Genomic DNA, 22,592 nt, shown 5'->3' on the forward strand with positions numbered 1-22,592 from the left:
TCTGTTATGATCATGATTGCTATTTGCCTTTGCCTCACCTTCCTACACCACCTTATTTAGGTGCACTAACCTTAACCCTACCCCTAATGCCAACCCTACACATTAGGGTACTAAACCATACTAAACCATCACCAGTATTTTTATTTTCTGATTACATAGGTAGTGCACTGTAACTTTAAACTCTTTCTGTTAGTCACCTGCACCTGTCTCTTTCCGATTACATTGTTGCTACTACTTATATTCACTCAAACATCACTTACCGTCCAAACAGTTTAGCATCTTATCTGCTATCTCCACTTTTTCTGTTTTCTCAGTTTATAGGCTTGTGTGTCCTGTATTTGCACTGAACGACATAATTTCTCAATCAGTCAGTCTAATATAAGAACTGAAGTTATAGCATAGCATTCAGACATAGGTTACTGATTGTCCCTGATGGCAGCTTCAAACCTCTTCCAGGTCCAGCCCACTATGCTTGGGCTCACTCTGCTTCACTACCCTACCCCCAATCCCCACCACCCCACTAGTCCTAAGCTTAAATCCCATAACCCACTACTTCAGTCAAGCCAATCATATCCAAGTACTTCACCTTACACACCTAACCACTGGCAGTTGAAATACTTTTCCAGTGTCTCCTTCTAGTTTAATTTACTTTTCCTATCTCATGCAAGACGATTTCTGGTTCTACTACTACATCATTCTTCACTTATCTGTACTTTATTACTAAGCCAACACATGTAACTATCTTCCCTACCAAATCCATTTGAAAGCTACTCAGAAATATCTCCTAATTTCTATCAAATAACTCCTCTGCTCTTCTCCAAAGTAAAAATTCTCCCAATGACCAGTTACATTCATTGTATTCTGTTAAAAAACTCTACCCTCTCCTTTCTATTCTACATTGACAGCCTGAGGTGAATACAACATCCATTTCTCCACTCTTCCATATTTTCAATCTTATCCCTCTGCAGAGACATACACCTTAATCCAGGTCCCACTTTCTCCACCCTTCCTACACTGTCCAGATCTAGTAATTCTTGTAAATCTCTACATATTGTAAAGCTAAACTTACAAAATATTCATAACAAAACTAAGGACCTTCATGCCTGGATAGTTCTCAATAAACCTAATATCATTGCTGCTACCAAGACCTGGTTTAAACCAAATATAAAAGATACAGAATTCCTCCCTCCAGGCTACAGTGTAATACGAACTGACAGACTCCACAAAAAACAAAATAAAGTAAACAGCTCCAATGCAGGAACCAACTTAAAAACAAAATTAAAACAAAAACCATCGACCACTGTGTAGGCAGAAACGGCAATAAGGCACAGACCAGGAACTTGAAGCAGAAAGAATTTAATACAAAGCACACCGACTGAGCGCTTTCACCAGTAAAACTGGCTTCTTCAGAGTCGTATAAACACACCCAGCATCACATCTCTGTAATATCTATGCCAAAAATCAATTATTCAATTATCCAATGATTATTGTTATTAAAATCTAATGGATTAATCACATCTAACACTTAAATGTATCTACCATAGATTTTAAATGCATACATTGTTTAGTTGATGCGTCTAATCCAAGTTTTTTGTTGTTGTTTTTGATCTAATGTTTGATAATCAGCAACACCAAAAAGAATGTGTATATATGTGTACCATATAACCTCAATTTAATTAATTCTAATAAAATACTCACAGTTAACCATACTATGAAAAAAACATAACAAAACCCAAAACAATAATCACATATACAAAACATAAAATATATAAATATGTATGTATGTAAATGAATATATTTGTAAAATTACTAAAAAATTATGTATGTAAAACACAATTAATCCATAAATTGTGTTACACATAAAATTATGCATAAAATGTGTGTGTACTACAAATATTATAATTGCTGTATATAATGCCACTTGAATTAAATGAAATATGCCCTATGTTTCAACTGGGGTTTTAGAGAAATACATTCGTTAAGCCCAGGAAACTTTGTGGCATTCAATCTAATCTGCCACTCCATTTCACGTAATGCAACACTGTTATTAATGTCACAATTAGCATTTGGTTTTACTCTATCAACTATAAAAAATAGAAACTTCTTAAATTCATTGCAGGGCTAGCTAATAGACTATTGTAAAACAAATCAAGTCCCTGTTCATGTGGAATTACAGAGAAAATATTTATAAGATCAATGGTCAGAAATCCAAAAGTATTTATGTCCAAACAATCCACTTCTCTTAGCCTCTCAAGACAATGCCATGAGTCTTTGAGGATATGCCCTGCATCTAATAATGCTTTTTTACAATATAGATCAACATATGCAGCCAGGGGTTCAGTCTTCGACCCTTTAGCTGAAACTATGGGCTGGAATTGTAGATGTTCCATCCCCTTGTGTACCTTGGGTATCCGAAATAGTCTTGACATTTTGAGAAATTTTACTGAAAGATAATCAAATTCTATCTCATTAATCACCCCTTGATATAATGCATCAAGTAGGTACATATCAATCTTCCAATATGCTCTGTTGACCTCATTAGTTGAGACTCTGTTATATGAGTTTTCATCACAAAGTATATTCATCATTTGACAACTATAATCTAAATTGTGCATGATGACCATCCCCCCTCCCTTATCCGGTCTCATGCACCTATATTGTCTGGATGAAATAAACTCATTCAGAACCGTTCTTTCTTCCTTGGTCAAATTATCTATATTCCTTGATTTCTGAGAACATATTTTCCTAAAGTCATATTCAACTAACTGTTCAGAAGCATTAATTTCTACATTGGGAGGTGGTATAAACATACTTTTCCTTTTTAGTGCCATAGATTCCTGTTTGTTGTCATGTATAGTTTCCCCTGGTCGAGCCAAAGAGAAATATAGTTGAAGGTTTAACTTTCTCATGTACAATTTCAAGTTAATTAAAACTTGTGCTATATCCAAGTTGTAGCTTGGCACAAAATTGTTGCCTTTACTAAACAATTCAAAGTAAGTTTCATTGATGTTTAAATCAGTGTAATTGTAGATTGTAAACCCCTTTTCCTTTATAACCTCATGCTTCATATCCATAACTGTATCCACAATGTTGCAAATAAATGGGTCTGACCCCATACTATCTCCATATCCATTAATATCACTAAATCTAGCATCATCTTGGATAAAAATGTCATAACTGTTTTCATCATCTGGATTGGTGACAACAGATGTCCCAGACGCTGCATAACTACAAAGTTCTACATCTGAAAATTCAACATTTGAATGTAATAAAGCGTTCAGTGTCCCACTTGCATCAATATTGTCAACAACCTTAGCATCACAGTGTAACATTTGCGCTTTTGTTGTTTTCACAAATACAACTTCACTATCGCCTGTCACATCAATACTGTCGTTCAAACCAAAAACATTACTGTCCGTAATAGTGCATCAATGTTATTACACAATTCAAAATCAACTATAAAGTCATTGTTCACATGTCCTCCTGATAGTTTCTCCACAAAAGACTCCACAAAAAAAGAGGAAGTGTAGCACCCCTTTACCCTAATATTTACAATATATTCTGATACAAAGATATCATCCCACAATTCTCTAATGCTGAAATTCTGGTCTCCTTCCTAAAAAATAAATAAGTAAAAAAATGTATGTATCATAGTCCTTTACATTCCCTCTGGCAATAATACACCAATACTGGAAGAAATTCTATCTTGGGTCTCTAGCACTATTAAAAATGAAACCATCATTCTGGGTAATGTAAATATTAACTGGTTACATTTTTGTTCTAAATTTCCATCCTCAAATATAAACCTATTTCATTTCACTCAACTTACCTCCTCTCCAACTAGATTTTAATATAAGTAGTAAGGAGGGATCCATCCTAGACTGGACACTGGTTTCTGCCCCTACTAAAATCTCCTCAGCTGGTAATCACCCAAATGCTGTAAGTGATCACCGACCTGTCTTTGTTCATCAAACAGCGCCATCCTTCCATAAGCAGCATCATTACAAACATGTTGGGAATCTTAACAGGTTTAACCCACAGACATTCACCAATATACTAAGAAATATGAATTGGACTAACTTAAAATGTCTTTCTCTAGATGTCACACTGGATTACTTCAACACAACCTTTCTAGAAAGATTAGACAATATTGCACCCCTTAGAGTAAAAAGGGTGAAAACCAACCATGATCCATGGCTAACCAAACCTACTAAAGAACTAATGCTAACTAGAGATAAAACATGGAAACTGTGGCAAAGACCTACTAACCCTTCAGACTTACTGAGATTCAAACAGATTCATAACCAAGTAAAGAGACTAGTATCCAAAGATAAAAAGACTATTATTTGAAACTACAAACAAACCATAATCAGAATCCCAAAATATTCTGGACTTCTACAAGATCACTTCCAAACCCTGGTGCAAAAAGCAACCCATGTCCACACCCAGACTATACACCAGAACAAACAGCCAGTCTCTTCAACTCACACTTCATAAATTCTATAGCTAACATCACTGCTAACTTTCCACAACTCCACTCCAGTACAGATTGTACTGGAATAGCCTTGCTACCCCATTTCTCCCAATCCGCATCCAATAAAACCTCACTTCCTGATGAAATCACAAGGAATGTTTCTCCCACACTCCCACTTACTGCAGTCCTAACTTGTACTGTAAAAATACTACTTCCCAAGCAAAATCCCAGCTCTAAAGCAGATACTGACAGAATATCTAAAACTTTTGCAGAAGCCATTGCCTACCTTATTAGTATACTCATCAACAGCTCCACCAAAGAGTCATATATCCCAAAACTGTGGAAAAGAGCTTGTATTCTATCCCTTCACAAAGGTGGCAACTCAGTTGATATCTCAACCTATCAACCTATAGCCATTTTATCTCCTATCTCTAAACTCCTTGAAAACGGCATGCACATGCAGCTTCTGTATTTCCTCCTTAATAACCAAATCCTATATCCAGCTCAACATGGGCTCAGAGCAGGTCATAGTATTAAAACGGCCTTAATATCCTTCATGGACACAGTCAATGAAGCCCAAGACTGGGAAAATTATATCCACCTGATTTCTTGACATATCAAAACCTTTGATACAGTTTCTCATTCACCCTTTCTAACTCAGTTCTCAAATACTGATCTATCATCTCCCTCTCTTAGCTGATTTTCCAGTTACTTATCAGACAACAGGCAGTTATATGGCAAAACTCTTTATCACCGTATCTTCACACCTCTACCAGTGTTCTCCCGAGACTCTATATTAGGACCACTCCTGTTCAGTATATTTATTAATAATCTTAAGTCTTCATTTAGTCAGGGGTCTCTCATGTAATATGCAGATATTGCTATACGCTTCACCTACACAACAGATCTACAATAAATCATTCAATCATCATTTACCTCCATAGAGACCTGGTTGTACAATAGCCATTTGTCTCTTAATCCCAATAAAACCAAATTTATTTTATTTACCCCCAAGAAAAACACTTCCATAAGCAAATCTTAGTTCACTTTCCAGAGCAACACTAAACTTCTAGGAGTAATAATTGATGAAAGCCTAAAATTCGACCTATACATCCAACACAACAATAAAACACACCACAAACCAGGTATTCTTTACAAGCATAAACATTTCCTTTCTCCTCCCACTAAACAAGTACTTGCTTTTACTTATAAACTTCCTTCTCTTATCTACTAACCTGCTGTCCTCTCAAAAAACAAAACTCAAAACATGCTATAACAAAATTGCGTAGTTCACAACAAATGCCAGACATTCTACCCACCATTGCACATCCCAACACTCACTGAACTGGTTTAAACTCCCACACTATCTCATGTGTCTGCAATTAACTACAGCGCACACAATAATTTGCAAATCCTCAGATCGTCCTGCTCTAAGTTATTTATTTGACCACTATCTTCCCAATAAGTCCCTTAGAGCTGAAAGACAGCAAGTTTTACAAGCCCACAAGTCCGGCCTACTGGCAGGCCAAACACTTTACTGTTGTGTGGTAGCCAAAGCGTGGGCTGCCCTTCCATTAGCAATTCAAACCATTCAAAGTCTTACTTCTTTTAAAACTTATTTGCGTGGACACTTCTCTGCTAACTGGATCTGTACTTGTAGTAAACTTCCTCCCTTCATAACCTGACTGTCATCGTCTTGTATATACTCATATTTCAAATTTATCTAGAGATAACTTAACTATACTTAGAGTTTCTTGCATAATGTACCCTTTTCACTTTTATTTAACTTTTCTGTAATTCTAAGATTGCATTTAAGTGTACTCACTAGATAATTTTTTACTCTCTATTTCACTCTTTGCTTAAACTAATTGCTAATGTTTGCATTTGCATTTATTTCTCATGTAAATTTTGTATAGTTTATTTTCTGTATAGTGTTATATTTCTGTGTAAATTTTCATATTGTTAATTCTGTTAAATATTCTATGATTTTCTCCCTAGGCCTCCACTGAAAATGGGCTCTTAATGGCCCAATGGACTATCCCAGTAAACAAATATCAGTCAATCAATAAATAAATAACTACCCTTTCACTGACAGTATGACTAAACCAAGACAAAAGGACACACACACACACACACACACACACACACACACACACACACATATGCGCACGTGTATATATACACCAACGGATCAAACCCAAAGCCAACACTTACATATGCTTTTAAAACATCTATCATCTTCCCTAGCCCTTAGTCTGTCCATTATCTGCTAACACACACACACACACACACACACACACACACACACACACACACACACACACACACACACACACACACACATATCAAAACTTTCATTACAAAGGAAAGTTTTGGCATTACTACCTAATCCCACTTACCTTACATTTGACATTCCAACACTTTAAAAAATGCTGCCTTCAGTCATCTAACCACTCCACCAAATGTGTGAGCAAAAATGTGTCAATGAAAGGTAATTTCAGTGAAATACAATGAACCTATATAAATATTTCTAACTCTCTCTCTCTATGTATATATATATATATATATATATATATATATATATATATATATATATTTATATATATTTATTTCTCTACTATTAGTTAATTTTACCTAAAATCAACCTCTGTATTGTTGACACATTTTGGTCAGAAATAGAGATGGTAGACAGTTGTGTGAGAACTGACAATTGACTATGATTAGGGAGTATGCTGTTTCCCTGCATATTGTCGATGAATAATTAAGTAGCTGGGGGTGTGGGGGTGCAGCCTGCAGCCTCCTGTACAGTGTTTGCAGGAGGGCTTGCACTGCAAAAGGCACTGTTTTATTACTCCACCGAGTGGTCACTCTATTTGGAGACCCAAACACTAAGTCAGTCTCACTGGAGCCCCAAACACAAGCCTCTATGGCAAGTATGCACACTTCAAATAAACAAATTCCATCACAAGGTCTGAGTGAATAACTAAAAACCAAGAAGAAAATAACACACGAAAGGCATGAAGGAAGACCAAAGTCTGGTTAGAGTAATATATTTTAATATCCTCTTTCTTGCTATCCGAAAGTGGATATTAAAATATACTACACTAACCCAACTTTGCTCTTCCTTTGTGCCTTTTGAGTGTTATTTGCTTCTAAGTATACACACTTCGCAGGACTCTCATCATAGGGGACTGTATTGTAAGATATACTGATGTCCTCTAACCAGGCTGAAAAAGGAGAAAATAACTGTTAGATGTCCTTCTATTCCTCTGTTGCAGTATTCTTAACATGAGAGAATTCTCCGTAGAGGGTGTGGAGGTGTGGGGGTGCAGCCCTACTGTAAGATGCATGGTACGTTGCACGTAGGCTGCTCTCATACATCGGCCATAAAAGTGACTTACAGACGCATCTACCTCAGAACTTCTCTGCCGCCAGTTGGAACACCACCTTTGTATGTCAGTCTGCTCGCCAAGCCATTAGCTGTTTCCAGTGAATTCTCAGATAAGTGCCTCACTGGGGAAATCTTGTTTCTTTTGTTACTGTTTTGTGGTAGGGTTCATGTCAAAAAAGACAAATTCCACATAAAAATAGCCATCTTCAGTGTTTGTTCTGCTTAAGACATACACACAACCACAAATCCGGTCCAATTTGCCAAGCCTTTATACCCAAGATCCTAAGAAGTCGGCTTTCCCCCCTAGCCATTTACTTGGAAAACCAGTGCTTAAAGTTACTTGCTAAAAGTGAGATGTAAGGATCCTTGTGGCCTGAGGTGGAGTTAGTTGCTAACTGGAAGGCCAAAAAAACAAGGCCTGAAGCTTCTGCTGCACCTCTTACTATGTACGTCTCCCCTGAGATGGATGACAGCCCAGAGATGCATCTGTTTCCTGGTTCCGTATTGCAGGCTGAGCCCAACCACAGGCACATTCTTGGATGCTGAGCAGGCATCTGTCTTAGATGTACAGTAGGAACCAAATCTTATAATAACCAAAGGCCCTAAAGGGATGCCTCAAATCCTGGTTCAGGAGGAAATGTACTCAGGTATTATTGAATGTAGGCCTAGGTCCAACCCTCCTACATTACATAAGGAACCTCACAGTGATTGGGAACACTTCACCTAAGGCCTTTCCTATGCCCTTATGGCCCTTAAGCCCCCTTCAGGTGTTTCAGTCCCTATACCACCCAGCACAGCTTCTCCACATAAAAGAGTTAGGGAAGAGGTTTCTTCAGATGATGAGACAACCTGTGAATAGGAATCTCTGGCCTATTCCTCACAGATTTTCTCTCCTCTAGACTACACTTCCGTGGAGGAGGATGCCATTGGAACTGACTCATACATGGCAAAACTCTTTTGTGGTGAGACCCTGATCAAAATGAGAGATAATTTCAAATGGAAACAACGAAAAAGTGAAGTGCACCTCGAATAAACCACTGAGATATGTTGAAATGCTCCAAACTCCACCAAGGTTTACACTTCTTTAATAAAATAATAAAAAAACAATAAAATTAGGTGCTTTCATCTCTTACCAAGAGGGACTTCAGCAGAATAATTTCACAACCACAAACACATCATTTTTATAATACATGTATCATGATTGGCAGTGGAAGTAACCAACACTATCCATTTCCATGTTGATGTAATTTCCTTCCATCCATGCTTATTCTGTTTATATACAAACAATGTTAAGAATATAGCATACATTCACATTATGTATTTACTAATGATGTACTGATTATACATTACAAATATATCTGATGTCAAGTTAATATTTGAAAGTATTTGCTCTTTCGTATAACATGGGCATAGTAGAGGTTGCATCATTTAACCCAGGTGGAAACATAGCAGCTTGGAGGCCCATCTTGGATCTGTCTCATCTCAACACCTTTCTGAAGGTAGCCACTTTCTGTATGTTAACCATTAAAACCTTATTCTCTCTTACTCTGCCACAAGCTTTCTTAGCCTTCTTGGATATCAAAGATACGTATGCAGACATCCCCATATATCCCAACTGCAGGAGGTTTTTACATTTCTCTGTGGCTTCCTGGCATTTTCAGTTGTCTGGCTTGCCCTTTGGACTTTCTACCACACCAAGGGTATTTACAAAATGTCTGTCCCCTTTGTGTGTCTACTGCAGGCTTTAAGCCATCCATGTTTTTCCCTTACCTGCACAATGTCCTCCTTATGGCAACCTCTCGGAGATCCTAGAGCAAAACATTCTTTTTTGCCATTTCTCTTCTACAACATCTGTGATTCACCATAAACTATAAAAATCTGTTCTCTTCTCCTGTCAGGATCACATCTTCCTGGAGTGAAGGATTCAGACAGACATCATGGGAGTCTGTCTTTCTCCTCAGAAGGCACAGGACCTCATGACCTACTTCAAAAACCTTCTGCCTTTTCACCAGATTTCAGCCAGAGAGTTCCTCAGGGTTTTGGGTTTCATGACATCCACTATCCCAGTGCTACCTTTGGCAAAATTTCTCTCATCCCCTGTCTGAAGAGAGAACTACAGTGGTGGATCCAGCAAGTATCTCTCAACCCAGGACTCCGCTTCACCTCCTCCTATCACTTCGAGAACTGTTTTCACATGCTTCAGATGTAGAATCCGGGGCAGCTTTCTAAAACTTGAAAGCTCAAGGGGTGTGGCCCCTCTCAATATAGGGAACACATCACTGTAAGGGAGATGAGGGTGTTGCTGCTAGCCATTCAGACCTTTCATCCTAAATACTATGCAGGCTGGCACTCCAGGTTTGGCAGTCAATTATGGGGTGACCCTCCAAGCAGTGTACATCCCATCCTACCAAAATTTTGTGACAACCATTTTGAGCAGGTCCCTAACTCAGTCCCTTGAATGGATGCTTCAAACAGATGTGTTTTTTGACATTATCCACCAGGGGGCATGACTCAAGTAGATCTCTTTGCCTTCCCCATGAAGAGACAGCTTCCATAATTTTGTGACAGAGTCACTCACCCTCTGGTCTGAAAGGTGGATGCCTTTTCATTCTCTTGGAAGGGGATGTTTCTGTATGCACCTCCCCCTTCCAATCATTCTGAAAATCCGTTCGAAAATTCAGCAGGACAAACCAAAAATCTTGCTGGTGATGCCCTTTTGGCCAAAACAGCATTGGTTCCCTCTTCTCCTGCATTTATCCAAGAGCAGTCACCACAAGTTACTTCACAGGGTCTACCTTCTCACACAAGACAAAGGAATTCTCATCCATTCCCATTTGTCTACCCTCCAGTTGACTCTGTGGGTGATAGTTTTTAATTCATTTTAGACACCTGTTCTCTGAGGACTTGCTAGGGGTCCTGTAGGAGGCCAGGAAACCCAATACCAGAAAATCTTACCTATCCAGGTGGAAAAGATTTTCACTTTGGTGTCTCTCATGAAACCAGGATCCACTATCAGTGGAAGTCCCTTCGGTTTAGTTCTGTCCTAATTGTGTGAATTGCTTAATGCTGGCTTGGTCTAATCTTTAGTGAAGACCCTTATGTCAGCTATTTCTGCTTGTCTGCCTCTATCCATCCCCCCTCTAGCTAGCAGATTTGAGGCTAAACAGTTTCTTAAAGGCATCCTTCACATTAGACCTTCCAGGAAAACTATCCCTCCCCCCTGGGATCTTAACTTTGTGCTCGAAAAGCTGACTCTCCCCCATTTTGAACCAGCTTCATCAGAGTGTTTGCAACATTGCTGCTGGAAAACTGTACTTCTGCTAGCTATCACTTCTCTTCGCTTTTTGATTTTCCATAAAGACAGGGTGTCCTTCCATAGCAACCCTTCTTTTATGCCCAAGAAAGTCAATGAATTGTCATTCAACCAATCCATTCATTTACCTACCTTCTTCCCTTGTACACAAAATTTTAGTGAGAAGTTGTTGCACACCTGGATGTGCATAGGCAGCTTAGATTGTACTTAGACAAGACCAAAACTATTAGGAAATCAGACCAGCTTTTTGTCTCCTATCATCCTATTGTCTCCTATCATCCTATTGTCTCCTATCATCCTATTGTCTCCTATCATCCTAGTGCTCTGGGATTGCCTATTTCAAAGCAGATTATTTCTACTTGGATTTCTAAGGATATTTCATTGTTATATGAAGCATGGTAGGACACCTGCTTCCTCTGTAAAGGCTCATTCCACTAGGGCTGTAGCTTCATCATGTGCTTTCTTCAAGGGATTAGTCACTAGTTCTATTCTTGAAGCAGCTACATGGACTTCTGTACATACCTTCACTAAATATGATGAACTGGTTAGCATTTCTACGTTTAGGGCAGGGTTCGCAAAAGCCATCCTCCATGGCTTTCTGGAGAGCTCAGCTGCCGCTTTCTCCACCCTCTCATTATGAGCTTTTGTATTCTCCCTCATGTTAAGAATACTGCAACAGATGAACAGAATGACAGAATAGTTGTGTAAAATCTTGCCGTAAGAATAGCTATCCTTCTCTTCTCTGTTGCAGTATTCCAGTACCTCCTTCCTTCCCCTTGGTTGTTTGGTTCTTTGCCTGGATGGTTATACCCTACCTTCCTTAGGCTGGCTTCCTCTTGGGGCATTCAGTTCTGATGTAGATGCATCCGTATGTCAGTTTTATGGCCAATGTACGAGAGCAGCCTAAGTGCGATGTACCACGCATTTTAAAGTAGTGAAAAACTTCTGTACACTGGTTGACTTTGGGTCGTCTACGGTAGAGAACTCCCTCATGTTAAGAATACTGCAACAGAGAAGGACATCTATCCTTATGATAAGATTTTACACAACTATTCTTTTGCTTATCTGGAGCCATGATCTGCAAAATCATGCATGCACTTGAGTCACTACACCACAGGTACCAGTATGATTGTGTCATAGTCCATATAGGTGTAAATGACCTAAGATGTACCTCCCTGGACTCTATGAAGAGAGACATTATGGAGCTTTCAGACTATGTGCCTTAAGCTGATATGAGCATAGTGTTGAGCAGCATATTACCATCTCCAAAGACGATGCCACAATATGAGCAAAACTGATTGATTTCAATAACTGGCTGTTTTTCAGGTATCATTCTAAGGGGATCCAGTGTTTGTCAGCTTGAGAGGACATGGTCAACAGACCAATTTGCTTTGCCAAGGATAGTCAGCACCTTTCCTCTCTAGGCTTTAGAATACTGGCTAAGGCTTTATCCACCCCCATATTGCCTTTTTTAGGAAATGGCAAACTGACAAAACTACTGAAATAGCAAACTCAACTCAATGGAACATCAAGGTTTTACCACTCTATGCTAGGAACCTAAATAAAGAACTACACTCCTCATCACACTCAAGAATATAGATATCTGTGCAGTTACTGAGACATGGTGTAAAGCAGCAGAAAGTACCCTGGCATCACATGATTTCTGTGCCTTCCACACTTTTAGACCACTAGCTGCACAGACAAGGGCTAAAGGTAGAGGTGTCTCGATATACATCAGTAACAAGCATAGCTCTAGGGTGGTCAAACAGGATGATGTGCTCGAGTTCCTCCGAGTGCAACTCACCATCGACAAAACCCTGTACCATATCCTAGCCAGCTATACATTACCGTTAATGTCCCAAGAAGCATACTTGGACCTGCTGGAGACACGTACCATCAATCCTATCACCATACACATAGGAGGCTTTAATCACCCTAGATAGATTGAGAATCCTACATGGCCTCAAATCTAAAGGCACAGAGATTCCTGGACCTTGTAAATACAAACAACCTTGATCAAATAGTGAATACACCTACTAGAGACACAAACATACTGGACCTCGTGCTGACAAATATGGGAAGAGTACTGCACTCCCATATATCTTATCCTCCCCGGTATGGTCTGAACATAAAGCTGTCGCCTGCAAAATCAAAATCAACTCTGTAATCCCATTAAAACCAGTAATAGTTAGGAACAATTCCAAGGCAAATTAATTGTTATTAAGTGATGCTTTGTCAAAATTCAGTGTCTCTCCAAACTCTGAGAATACGCTAGCCTATGCTGAATTGGTCTCAGAATCTCTACACAGCCATGCAATGGATTCATAGAGGCTGTTGTACCAACCAGAAGTAAGCTCAGAGCTAGCCTCAGAAACAAACTGCCATGGTCACATGCCAAATTAAACAAGATACACATCAAAAGGAAACAATTTTGGCAAAAATCAGGAAGATTAATTCCCATAATGACAAAAACTCTCTCATCAAAGTAAATAGGCAACTAACAGGGCTAATTAGGTCAAGCAAAGGCAACTTTGAGGTTAAGATAGTCTCCCACATGAAAGATAACCATAAGGCCTTCTATACCTTTGTCAGAAACCTCAAGCGCAGCACGCAGCAATGTGCTAAACAGGTGACTAGTGGAGCCACATTCAGTGAGCCAGGTGATATAGCAAGCCTGTTAGCAGACAAATACATTTTCAACTTTAATCCCCCTCCCAACCTCAATCATTCTCCCAAAAATAACCTCAGACATAACCCCTCCAGCTATAACTAGGGCACATGTACTGGCTACACTCATTACAGCCAAGAACACAGCTTCAATGGGGCCCAGTAACATCCTAGAATGCCTCCTGACTAGTCTAAAATATGACTTATTCGGATCCCTGGAATCATTATTTAAATATAGTCTTAAAATGGACTTTGGGTCACGTGAATCAAGGATTGCGACATTCATTCCCCTTCAAAGAGAGGATCTTCAACAGATCCTGGAAGTTACAGACCTGTTAGCCTGATTAGTCTTATTTGCAAAGCCATGGAAATTATCAACAAGGACATAAGAAACCTGCAGACACTGGATCCATCCAAGTTTGGCTTTGTCAAAGGAAGGTCATGCTTACTGAATCTAGTGGACTTCTTTGAAAAGGTCACTAAGGCAATATATGAGTGTAAAAATGTGCATACTGTCTATATTGATCTAGCTAAGGCATTTGATACATTACCACACTCATGCACTGTCAACAAACTTACAGAACTAGGTATAAACCTCTTTATAACATGATGTATAGCTACCTGGCTCATTGATAGGACCAAGAGGCTAGAATCAATTAAGCCACCGCCACAAAGAGGCTGATCACCAGTGGAGTAACCCAGGGGTCTGTGCTAGGCCCAGTCCTCTTTGACATCTACTTTTGAGATGTCAAAGCCAATGTTAAAGGCCTGTAGCTAACCAAGTCTGCAGGTAATTGCAAACTAGAAGCAGTCACTGAACCCCCCCCCTCCCCAAGATGAGAACACCCTTCAAGAAGGTCTAATACAAACAAAAGCTTGGTGCCAAAACCATGGCTTAAAACCCAATACCAAGAAATGCAGTTTAGAACCTTTTGGGGTGTCTGCCACTCCAGGTAGGTACTTCATCAATAAAACCTCCTTAAAAATTGCTTCACTAGTCAGGGATCCAGGAACTTATGTAGATAGTAACCTCGCCTTCGACCAATTTGTGTATAAGGTAGTAAGAAAATCCTTTTCTGCTGCTAAACTTATAAGCAAGGGCATGGCACTAAGGTCCAGAGAGGTCATTATACCACTGTACTCACCTCTCATCAAACCCATTCTAGAGTATAATGCCCCCTTCGGTATGTACCTGATTAGACACATGCAGCAACTGGAATGATCACAAAGTTCCCTTACAAAATGAATACTGGGAGTAAAGAAAATGCCCTACTCTGATCACCTCAAAGCCCTGTCTCCTTTACTCAGCATCATTCAGACTTCTGAGAGGTGATCTTTGTCTGGTATACAAGGCATCCCTGGACCCTGTTTTAAAGAATCTTTTGTACATCTGCAAAACAAACAACATCAGAACTACTAGATTAAAAGACCTACATTTTGCTTGCATCATAAATAAGACATTTTGGAGAGACAGATATGTTTCTCAGAGGGTTTCCATTCTCTGGTTCAGGTTCCCCATCCATGTGAAGCAGAGTTCCTCTCTATCCCTATTTATGTGCAACTTGGACATGTGGATGGGTAATCAGGAATTCACCCCTGTTCTGGCTCCTACTTGTCTGATGGACAGAGGCAGTCCATAAATCATTCCCAGTAAATCACATATAAATAAAATGTGTGTGTCACATTTGGAGTGCACAGCCAGACTTTTAAAGGCCCTATTTGTCATTAGCCTAGTGTACACCTATGAACTTATAATATGCATGTTCTGGAGATTAGCTTCATAGCATGTGCAGTAGCGTGTCAACATTTGTTTGATGACATTGTGTGTCAACATTACCAGCTTTGACATAGTAGCCATTTTATGGTTACTATACACACACACACACACACACACACACACACACACACACACACACACACACACACACACACGTGTGTATCTATATATATATATATATATATGTGTGTGTATACACACACACACACACACACACACACACACACTTATATACATATATGGGTTCCCTACAGCTTATTGAGAAGGCAACATTTCATATGGAAAAATAGCTGGAACAGCTGAGCGAAAATTAGCTGATCACATGTGCAGGATTTTTTTTCTCTGTCAGATCACATTACAGTAGGGATAATTGAATTTACCATTTTCCCACTGTATTGTGATCTCAAGTTAGTGTGTGTGTGTGTGTGTGTCTGTGTATAAATAATTAGCTGGGTGCGGGGGGTGCAGAGGGGCTTGCCTCCCTGCAAAAAAATAGATTTTGTTTTTTTTTAATCTTTGGATTTGATATAGGGTGTACTATACACTTTTAGCATTTGACATATACACACACACAAATATATTCATATATACCAGTATGTTATGTGGAAATATAGTTCAAGACCCGTGTCTATTAGTTGGTACAGTATTTTCTATAAGCACTAAAAACGCAGTTATTAAAACAAAACTCTTCAAATAAGCAAGCTTTCCATGCCAGAATATACATTACTGATCCCCTATTTATAAAAGTTTTATTTTACGTTTCTATTTGATAGTAATAAGTCTCATATCTTAGTCAATCAAGATTCACTAATTTAATTTATCTCAATCACAATGTTCTTCATCTGAAAGCCAGGTCTCCTTTTCTGATAAGCCAGCATTTGTTTTTGTTTTTTTATTTGTTTTTTTTTTTTAAGATAAGTCTTGCAGTTCACCAGCAGTATATACAGTGGAACTTTCTCCAGCTCTCTCAAGCTCTACTTTAGTCTTTCAGAATGAACTCCTATGAGTTTTCTCAGCTCCCAAACTGAATCTTTCTCTGTTACTGAGCTTTTTCCCTGTAGTGCCTTCCATCCTTTTCCTCTTTGTATGGCAAGGACAGCATCCACCCCTCCCCAGACACACACACACACACACACACACACACACACACACTCACACACACACGCACGCACACACAGTCTCTCTCTCTCTAAAGGAGGGTTGGGAAATGAATCATTTTTTGTAACTAGATAAAACTCACATAGCAGCTATCTCTGAAAGCTAGACAAGCCTAGTTGAGGGACTCTGGGTACAAGACAGTGGCTTGACTGATGTAAATGCTGAGAGCAGAAAGGTCAAAACCTAAACATAGATGCTAGAAATGTTGGCATATAAGAATAAATGGCAAACCTGCAGTGTACAGTTGTAGTACAACAAGGATCAGACAACTGGCCCATTCCTGCTGTAGTGTAATCTTAAAGTTAGTGTATGTGTAACTAGCAGGGTGTTGTGATGTTTTTAAATTTTATGTTCTAGATTTCAATGTTATGACACTTAGCATTCAGGATATTCAATCAAATTACATGAATCCAAGGCACTATTCCTGACCAGGGCTCTTCTATAATCCCAGATGTACTCTGGCAAATGCCTGTATCAGTAGGTCTATCATACCAAACATAACCAGACCGCATACCTTTACCCTGACCATTCAGACAAGAGAGGGATTTCTTTCAGTATACTCTTGTCAGTTTGCCAATTCAAAGACTTAAAAGATACTTTGCGTAATGGTCAGAACAGTAGTAATCAGGTCAAACATAGACTGAAACACTTTAGTCTCTCTGCATAATTTGCATAGAATAATCCAGGCTGGGACAGTTTCTGGTAAAAAAGTCCAAACTGAAATAGACAAAACAATTTACAGAAAACACTCTGTAAACGGCGTCATGTATCATGTGGCACCGATTCTTTTTTTTAGCATTTTTGTATAAGTATTCCAAGTTTTACCTCATAAAGAGGGCTTACCATTTTGTCTTGGAGTATTTACCTGATTGTCCATTTCTGGCACATCCGATAACAGTGTGACTACCACCACATTTCTTTCTGCTAGGGCTAGATTCTTCAGTGATGTTATGAGGTATGTCCTGGGAAGTCTATCATTAGTCAGATGGTGTAAAATTTCTCTGGAGATGTACACAGTGGCTCTTGTCATAATGAGCATGATTCCTGTCATTCAGCTTGGGGATGGAAACAACACTCTTAGCATTTAGCACTCTTCTCATCATGTGGATTTCACTGAACAATACAGATAATGTTCTTTCTCTCACATGTTCTCTTCAAGGTACTTTTTTTTCTACTGTATAGCCTTCCAACATCCCTTTTGTGAATTTGACATTTGCTGTGCTTCCCCCCTCCTTTTCATTTTCAATCTGTTTCACCAAATTGGTTTCTTCTTTTTTCTCCATCTTAAGAACATTAATTTCCTGAAGGCAGCATGACTACTTGTGATCATAGTCTTTAATTTAAATTTTCAACTGCTGCATTTCTTTTGTTAGAAGGTGCATTGTATTATGACCTTCTGCGATCACCTTCACTGAACCTTCAGACTTAAAAAATGTCTTGAAGCTATCAGTAGTCTTCTACTGTGATACATTAAGAACACTGATTTTATTTTAGATGAGTTCCTTAATTTTATCTTCTCCCAGTTAATGGCTCAGCAGTAACATTTCACTCTAACCTTGGTGAAGCTTTCATGCATTGATATTGGTTAAGTAGTCTGCTTACTCACTGACTGGATTTTTTCAAATTGCAGTAGGTTTCCACCCTGTTTAATTTTGTCCTGCTCTTGGATAAAATCTCTCTCAGTACTATCTAAACATTGGATTGTTTCTGTTAGAGAAAGTGCAGCTTGGTAGAGTTCAATTTCAGGATTACTCATTTGAACTTCAGATTCAATTGGGACGCACTGTCACATGTCTGTTCATCTGGAGAAGTTCAGAAACTTCATGACTGGAGTAATATTGGGTAATAGGTCTTCATCACATGTCCATTGTATTTAACCCTTTGTTGTCAGTGTCTGTTGTTTGAGAGAGGGGCAGGTAGATGAAGTAAGAGGAAACTAAGTCATAGTTGTTTTTAATTAATTTATTTCCATGTTTTGATCAGAACAAAATTCTCTTGAGAATTTTTAACCCTACCTTAGATAATGAATATAAACTCAAATTATATTCTGTGAAGGGTCTTACTATTGATATCTATAATGTTTTGAGAGTATTATATAATGATTTGAGAGTAATTTGATCTCTGGATAGAATACTGTTATAAATTAAAAACATCTGTCTTAATGCGTTTGCTTTCATCTCCAGAGCATAGGTTCATAGGTTTACACAAGACTAATGGCCACCAGAGTCTTTACAAGTCTAGCCATGCAACCCAACTCAGTTTTGTCCCCATGTTCCTTGGTAACCTATATGGTGAGAATGTTAGAAAGGAGGTAGTTAAGGATTATGTGGGGTATGTTAGTTGGGGATTAATTTACTTACTGTTGACATCAGTCCATCAGAGACATGGGGACCAGACAAGGGGATGAATTTGAGATTATTTTTGAAAAAAAAAAACTGTTGAGCATACAAAGTCCCTACGTCTCTAACTTATTTTTCAATACCTAAGTATTTATTGGCAATTTTTTTCTCATAGTAGGTTTTGGACTTAACTTGGAGTGATATTAGTTTAATTTCAGTTGTATTGAACTATTATCCCATATTTTTGGCCCAGTTTTGTAAGGTCTTTAAATACACATTTATCTCATCAGTGTAATTTTTGTCTTGTAACTCTACTGCTGTCTTCCAGTCATTAGGATATTTTGATAACCACACTTCTGGAGATGTAGATAAGGTTAAGAATACCATGTTGATGAGAACTGACCACAAATAGCCGTTGTAGACTCACTAAAAGCATTCACCACATTGTATTTACTTGCACATTGAAGCAGCAGTATGTAGTTAACTGGCATTGTAGGAGCAGTTTTTTTCACAAAGCCCACCTATCTTTATAATAATTAATTTCAGGGCTGAGGGACAGAAAAGTCAAGCATAATTTAGAAAACATTCAAAGAACTGTGTTGTCACTAGACTTACTGCAGATGATGCACTCATTTGTCTTTGAATTTATGCCAAGTCATAACGTGTGTGCGTGTGTGTGTGTGTGTGTGTGTGTGTGTGTGTGTGTGTGTGTGTGTGTGTGTGTGTGCGTGTGTGTGTTTATTTTCCATCTTGCTATACTCATTTAATTATCTGGAACCTTTGACAGGTAGCAGAAGTAAACAAAAAAGTATCAACTAATGTTCATTACTTTTTCTTTTACAGTTTACTTTATGTAAACAAATAAATAAATGAGCATTCTTTTTCTTTTTAGGTGTCATTGTAGGAGCCGTTCTTGGTACTTTGCTTGGCATAGCAGTTATTATAATTATTATATTGCTAATTATAAACTTCAGAAGACATGAAAGGTAAGAAGTGCGTGTGTTTTTTGCTGTTGCCCCTTGCCTGGTTTGTTAACCAAACAAATCAATTGCTTCTCTCACTATACTCATGTTACACAGGGAAAGTACAAAATATAACTATATAACATAAATATATACATCAGTAATGTTTTTTGCATTGACATGCTTTCTTGATTTTGCAACATTATACCTTCTTTTAAGACTTTTTGTAATCAGAAAGTACAACATCAAGTCATTCCATGCTTCGCTTTCATGTTAATGTTACAGAACTCTCATTGGTGTTACATGTTATGAAGTACACCATGTACACACATCTGTAACATTTTGAATTTGGACTTACTCACAAAACATTTTAAAATTCATAGTTTAGCTTTAAATGTATTGTCAAAGTAAAATGTTTTCATTCTCAGAAGCTCTCTGTATAAGTGTATACATTTTAAACATTCATTACTGTAAAGTTTTAGGTCCATGCATGTGACTGTTTTCAGCTCTTTTAATGACCTTTCTTAAAGCCTCTTTACAATCTTTGGATTCCATGTAAAATCTGGACTTAATCTCCTTGCCATCCCAAATGATCAAGGTACTGAGGTATATGTATCTTGTATATGTATGGGGGTGTATCCATATTCATCAAGGATACCCACACCTCCAGGTTAGTGGCGCAGTACAGTGCCTCAGAGATAATCCATGTGCGGCTAACAATGGGCAAAACTGCAGTTCAAATTGTAGCTTGCTACAGATCACCCACCATGACCCAGGACCCCCATTTCGCATTTCTGGAGACACTGGAAAATATGAAGGTCCTACCAAACACCCTAATATTGGGTCATTTCAATTACCCAAACATTAACTGGGAGAACTACTCAAGTACTAACTCCCTTGCCCAATGCTTCCTAGAATTTATAAACTCGAATGCCCTGGAACAACTGGTCAACACCCTCACCAGAGGTTTCAACATATTGGACTTGGTCATCACCAACATGGGCGACCAGTGTTCTACACCGGAGGTCAACCCCTCGCTGGTTAGATCAGACCATAGACTAATCATTCTGGATATCCACATTCTGCTCCCATCCTCAATCAGGGAAACCACTGTGAAAAACTTTTCAAAAGCAAACTTCACGTTACTAAAGACCAAGGTGGAAAGAGAAAGAGATGATCCACTGCAGCGACCACCCATGCTAAAGGACAACACTTTCCAAGCTGCTGAATCCCTTACAATGGCACTCTATGAGCACCTGCAAGAATGCATGGATCGTGCTATCCCAAGCAAAACCAAGACTCACTCCTCCAAGAAAAGAAAACCAGTCTGATTGACCCCTGCCATAAATAAACTATACAATAGAAGGAGGAAACTAGTACAGAAAAGAGTAAAATCCCAAGAAGGAAAGACATCCCTGATCAGTATCAGCAAGAAACTATGATCCCCTCATAAAATCATCCAAGGCTAGATTCGAAACAAAAATTGCCAAGGACTCCAAAGATAACCAGAAAGCGTTCTTTAGCTATGTCAAGAACCTAAGTGGAAACTCTCAGATCTGCTCTGAGTTAGTGCAGAATGGCAAAAAATACACTAAACTGACTGATATTGCCAACATTCTGGTAGACAGGTTTAGTGCAAACTCTCCCCCCCCCACCCCGTAAAGGGCCCATAACCATACCAGAAGAATGTAGATCCCCAGCAATCATTGACACACAGGTTAAAACAGCCCTATCCAAAGCCAAAAACACAGCTTCAATGGGACCGGATGGTGTCCCAGGCTGTGTCTTACACGAACTCCAAAATGAACTAACCCCTCACCTAAACACACTGTTCAAACTCAGCCCCTCTACAGGCTAAATGCCCATAGAGTGGCACACAGCAACAGTTATCCCACTCCACAAAGGTGGAGCCACAACAGACCCCGGGAACTATCGCCCTATAAGCCTGACTAGCCTGGTCTGCAAGGCTATGGAGCGCATCATCATGAAACTCATTAACAGAGACATTGGGAACCTCCAAACATTGGACCCTACCCAGTTTGGCTGTGTTAAGGGCAGATCATGCCTCCTAAACTTGGTGGACTAGTTAACAAGGCTTTAGACGAGGGAAAGTAGGTCCACACAGCCTACCTAGTCCTCGCAAAGACTTTCAACACCATTCCCCATTCTGGTATTATAGACAAGCTCACCAGCCTGAACAAAAACCCCTATGTCATGAGATGGGTTGCCATTTGGCTCATGGATAGAACCCACATGGTGAGAGTTGCAGGCTCTAGGTCCGACTATAAACCGATTACAAGTGGCGTCCCCCAAGGCTCAGTCCTGGGACCCCTCCTGTTCTGTATATACTTCTCAGCGGTACAGGCAAGCACAGGAGGACTATTTCTGACCAAGATCACAGACGACTGCAAACTGGGGGTCATAATTGACTCTTCGGCTGATAACAGACATCCTTCAGAAGGGTCTCACTGAGATGAATACCTGGTGTCAAAATAATGGCCTCAAGCTAAA

General features: G+C 39.0%; 1 protein-coding gene across 3 annotated transcripts in view; it reads left to right on the top strand.

The window, feature by feature from the left end:
• The window catches only part of PTPRJ (protein tyrosine phosphatase receptor type J), a 656,092-nt gene that overhangs the window by 453,736 nt on the left and 179,764 nt on the right, over window positions 1–22,592 (top strand). For all 3 annotated transcript variants that reach the window (XM_044082858.1, XM_044082859.1, XM_044082860.1), the window contains one exon: window positions 20,012–20,105. In XM_044082858.1, the coding sequence (XP_043938793.1) occupies window positions 20,012–20,105 (94 nt within the window). The remainder of the gene's footprint in view (window positions 1–20,011; window positions 20,106–22,592) is intronic.

The sequence above is a fragment of the Protopterus annectens genome, chromosome 9.part0 (genome assembly GCF_019279795.1).
Source record: "Protopterus annectens isolate FY-2018-M chromosome 9.part0, PAN1.0, whole genome shotgun sequence".
In the NCBI taxonomy this organism is placed as follows: domain Eukaryota; kingdom Metazoa; phylum Chordata; order Ceratodontiformes; family Protopteridae; genus Protopterus; species Protopterus annectens.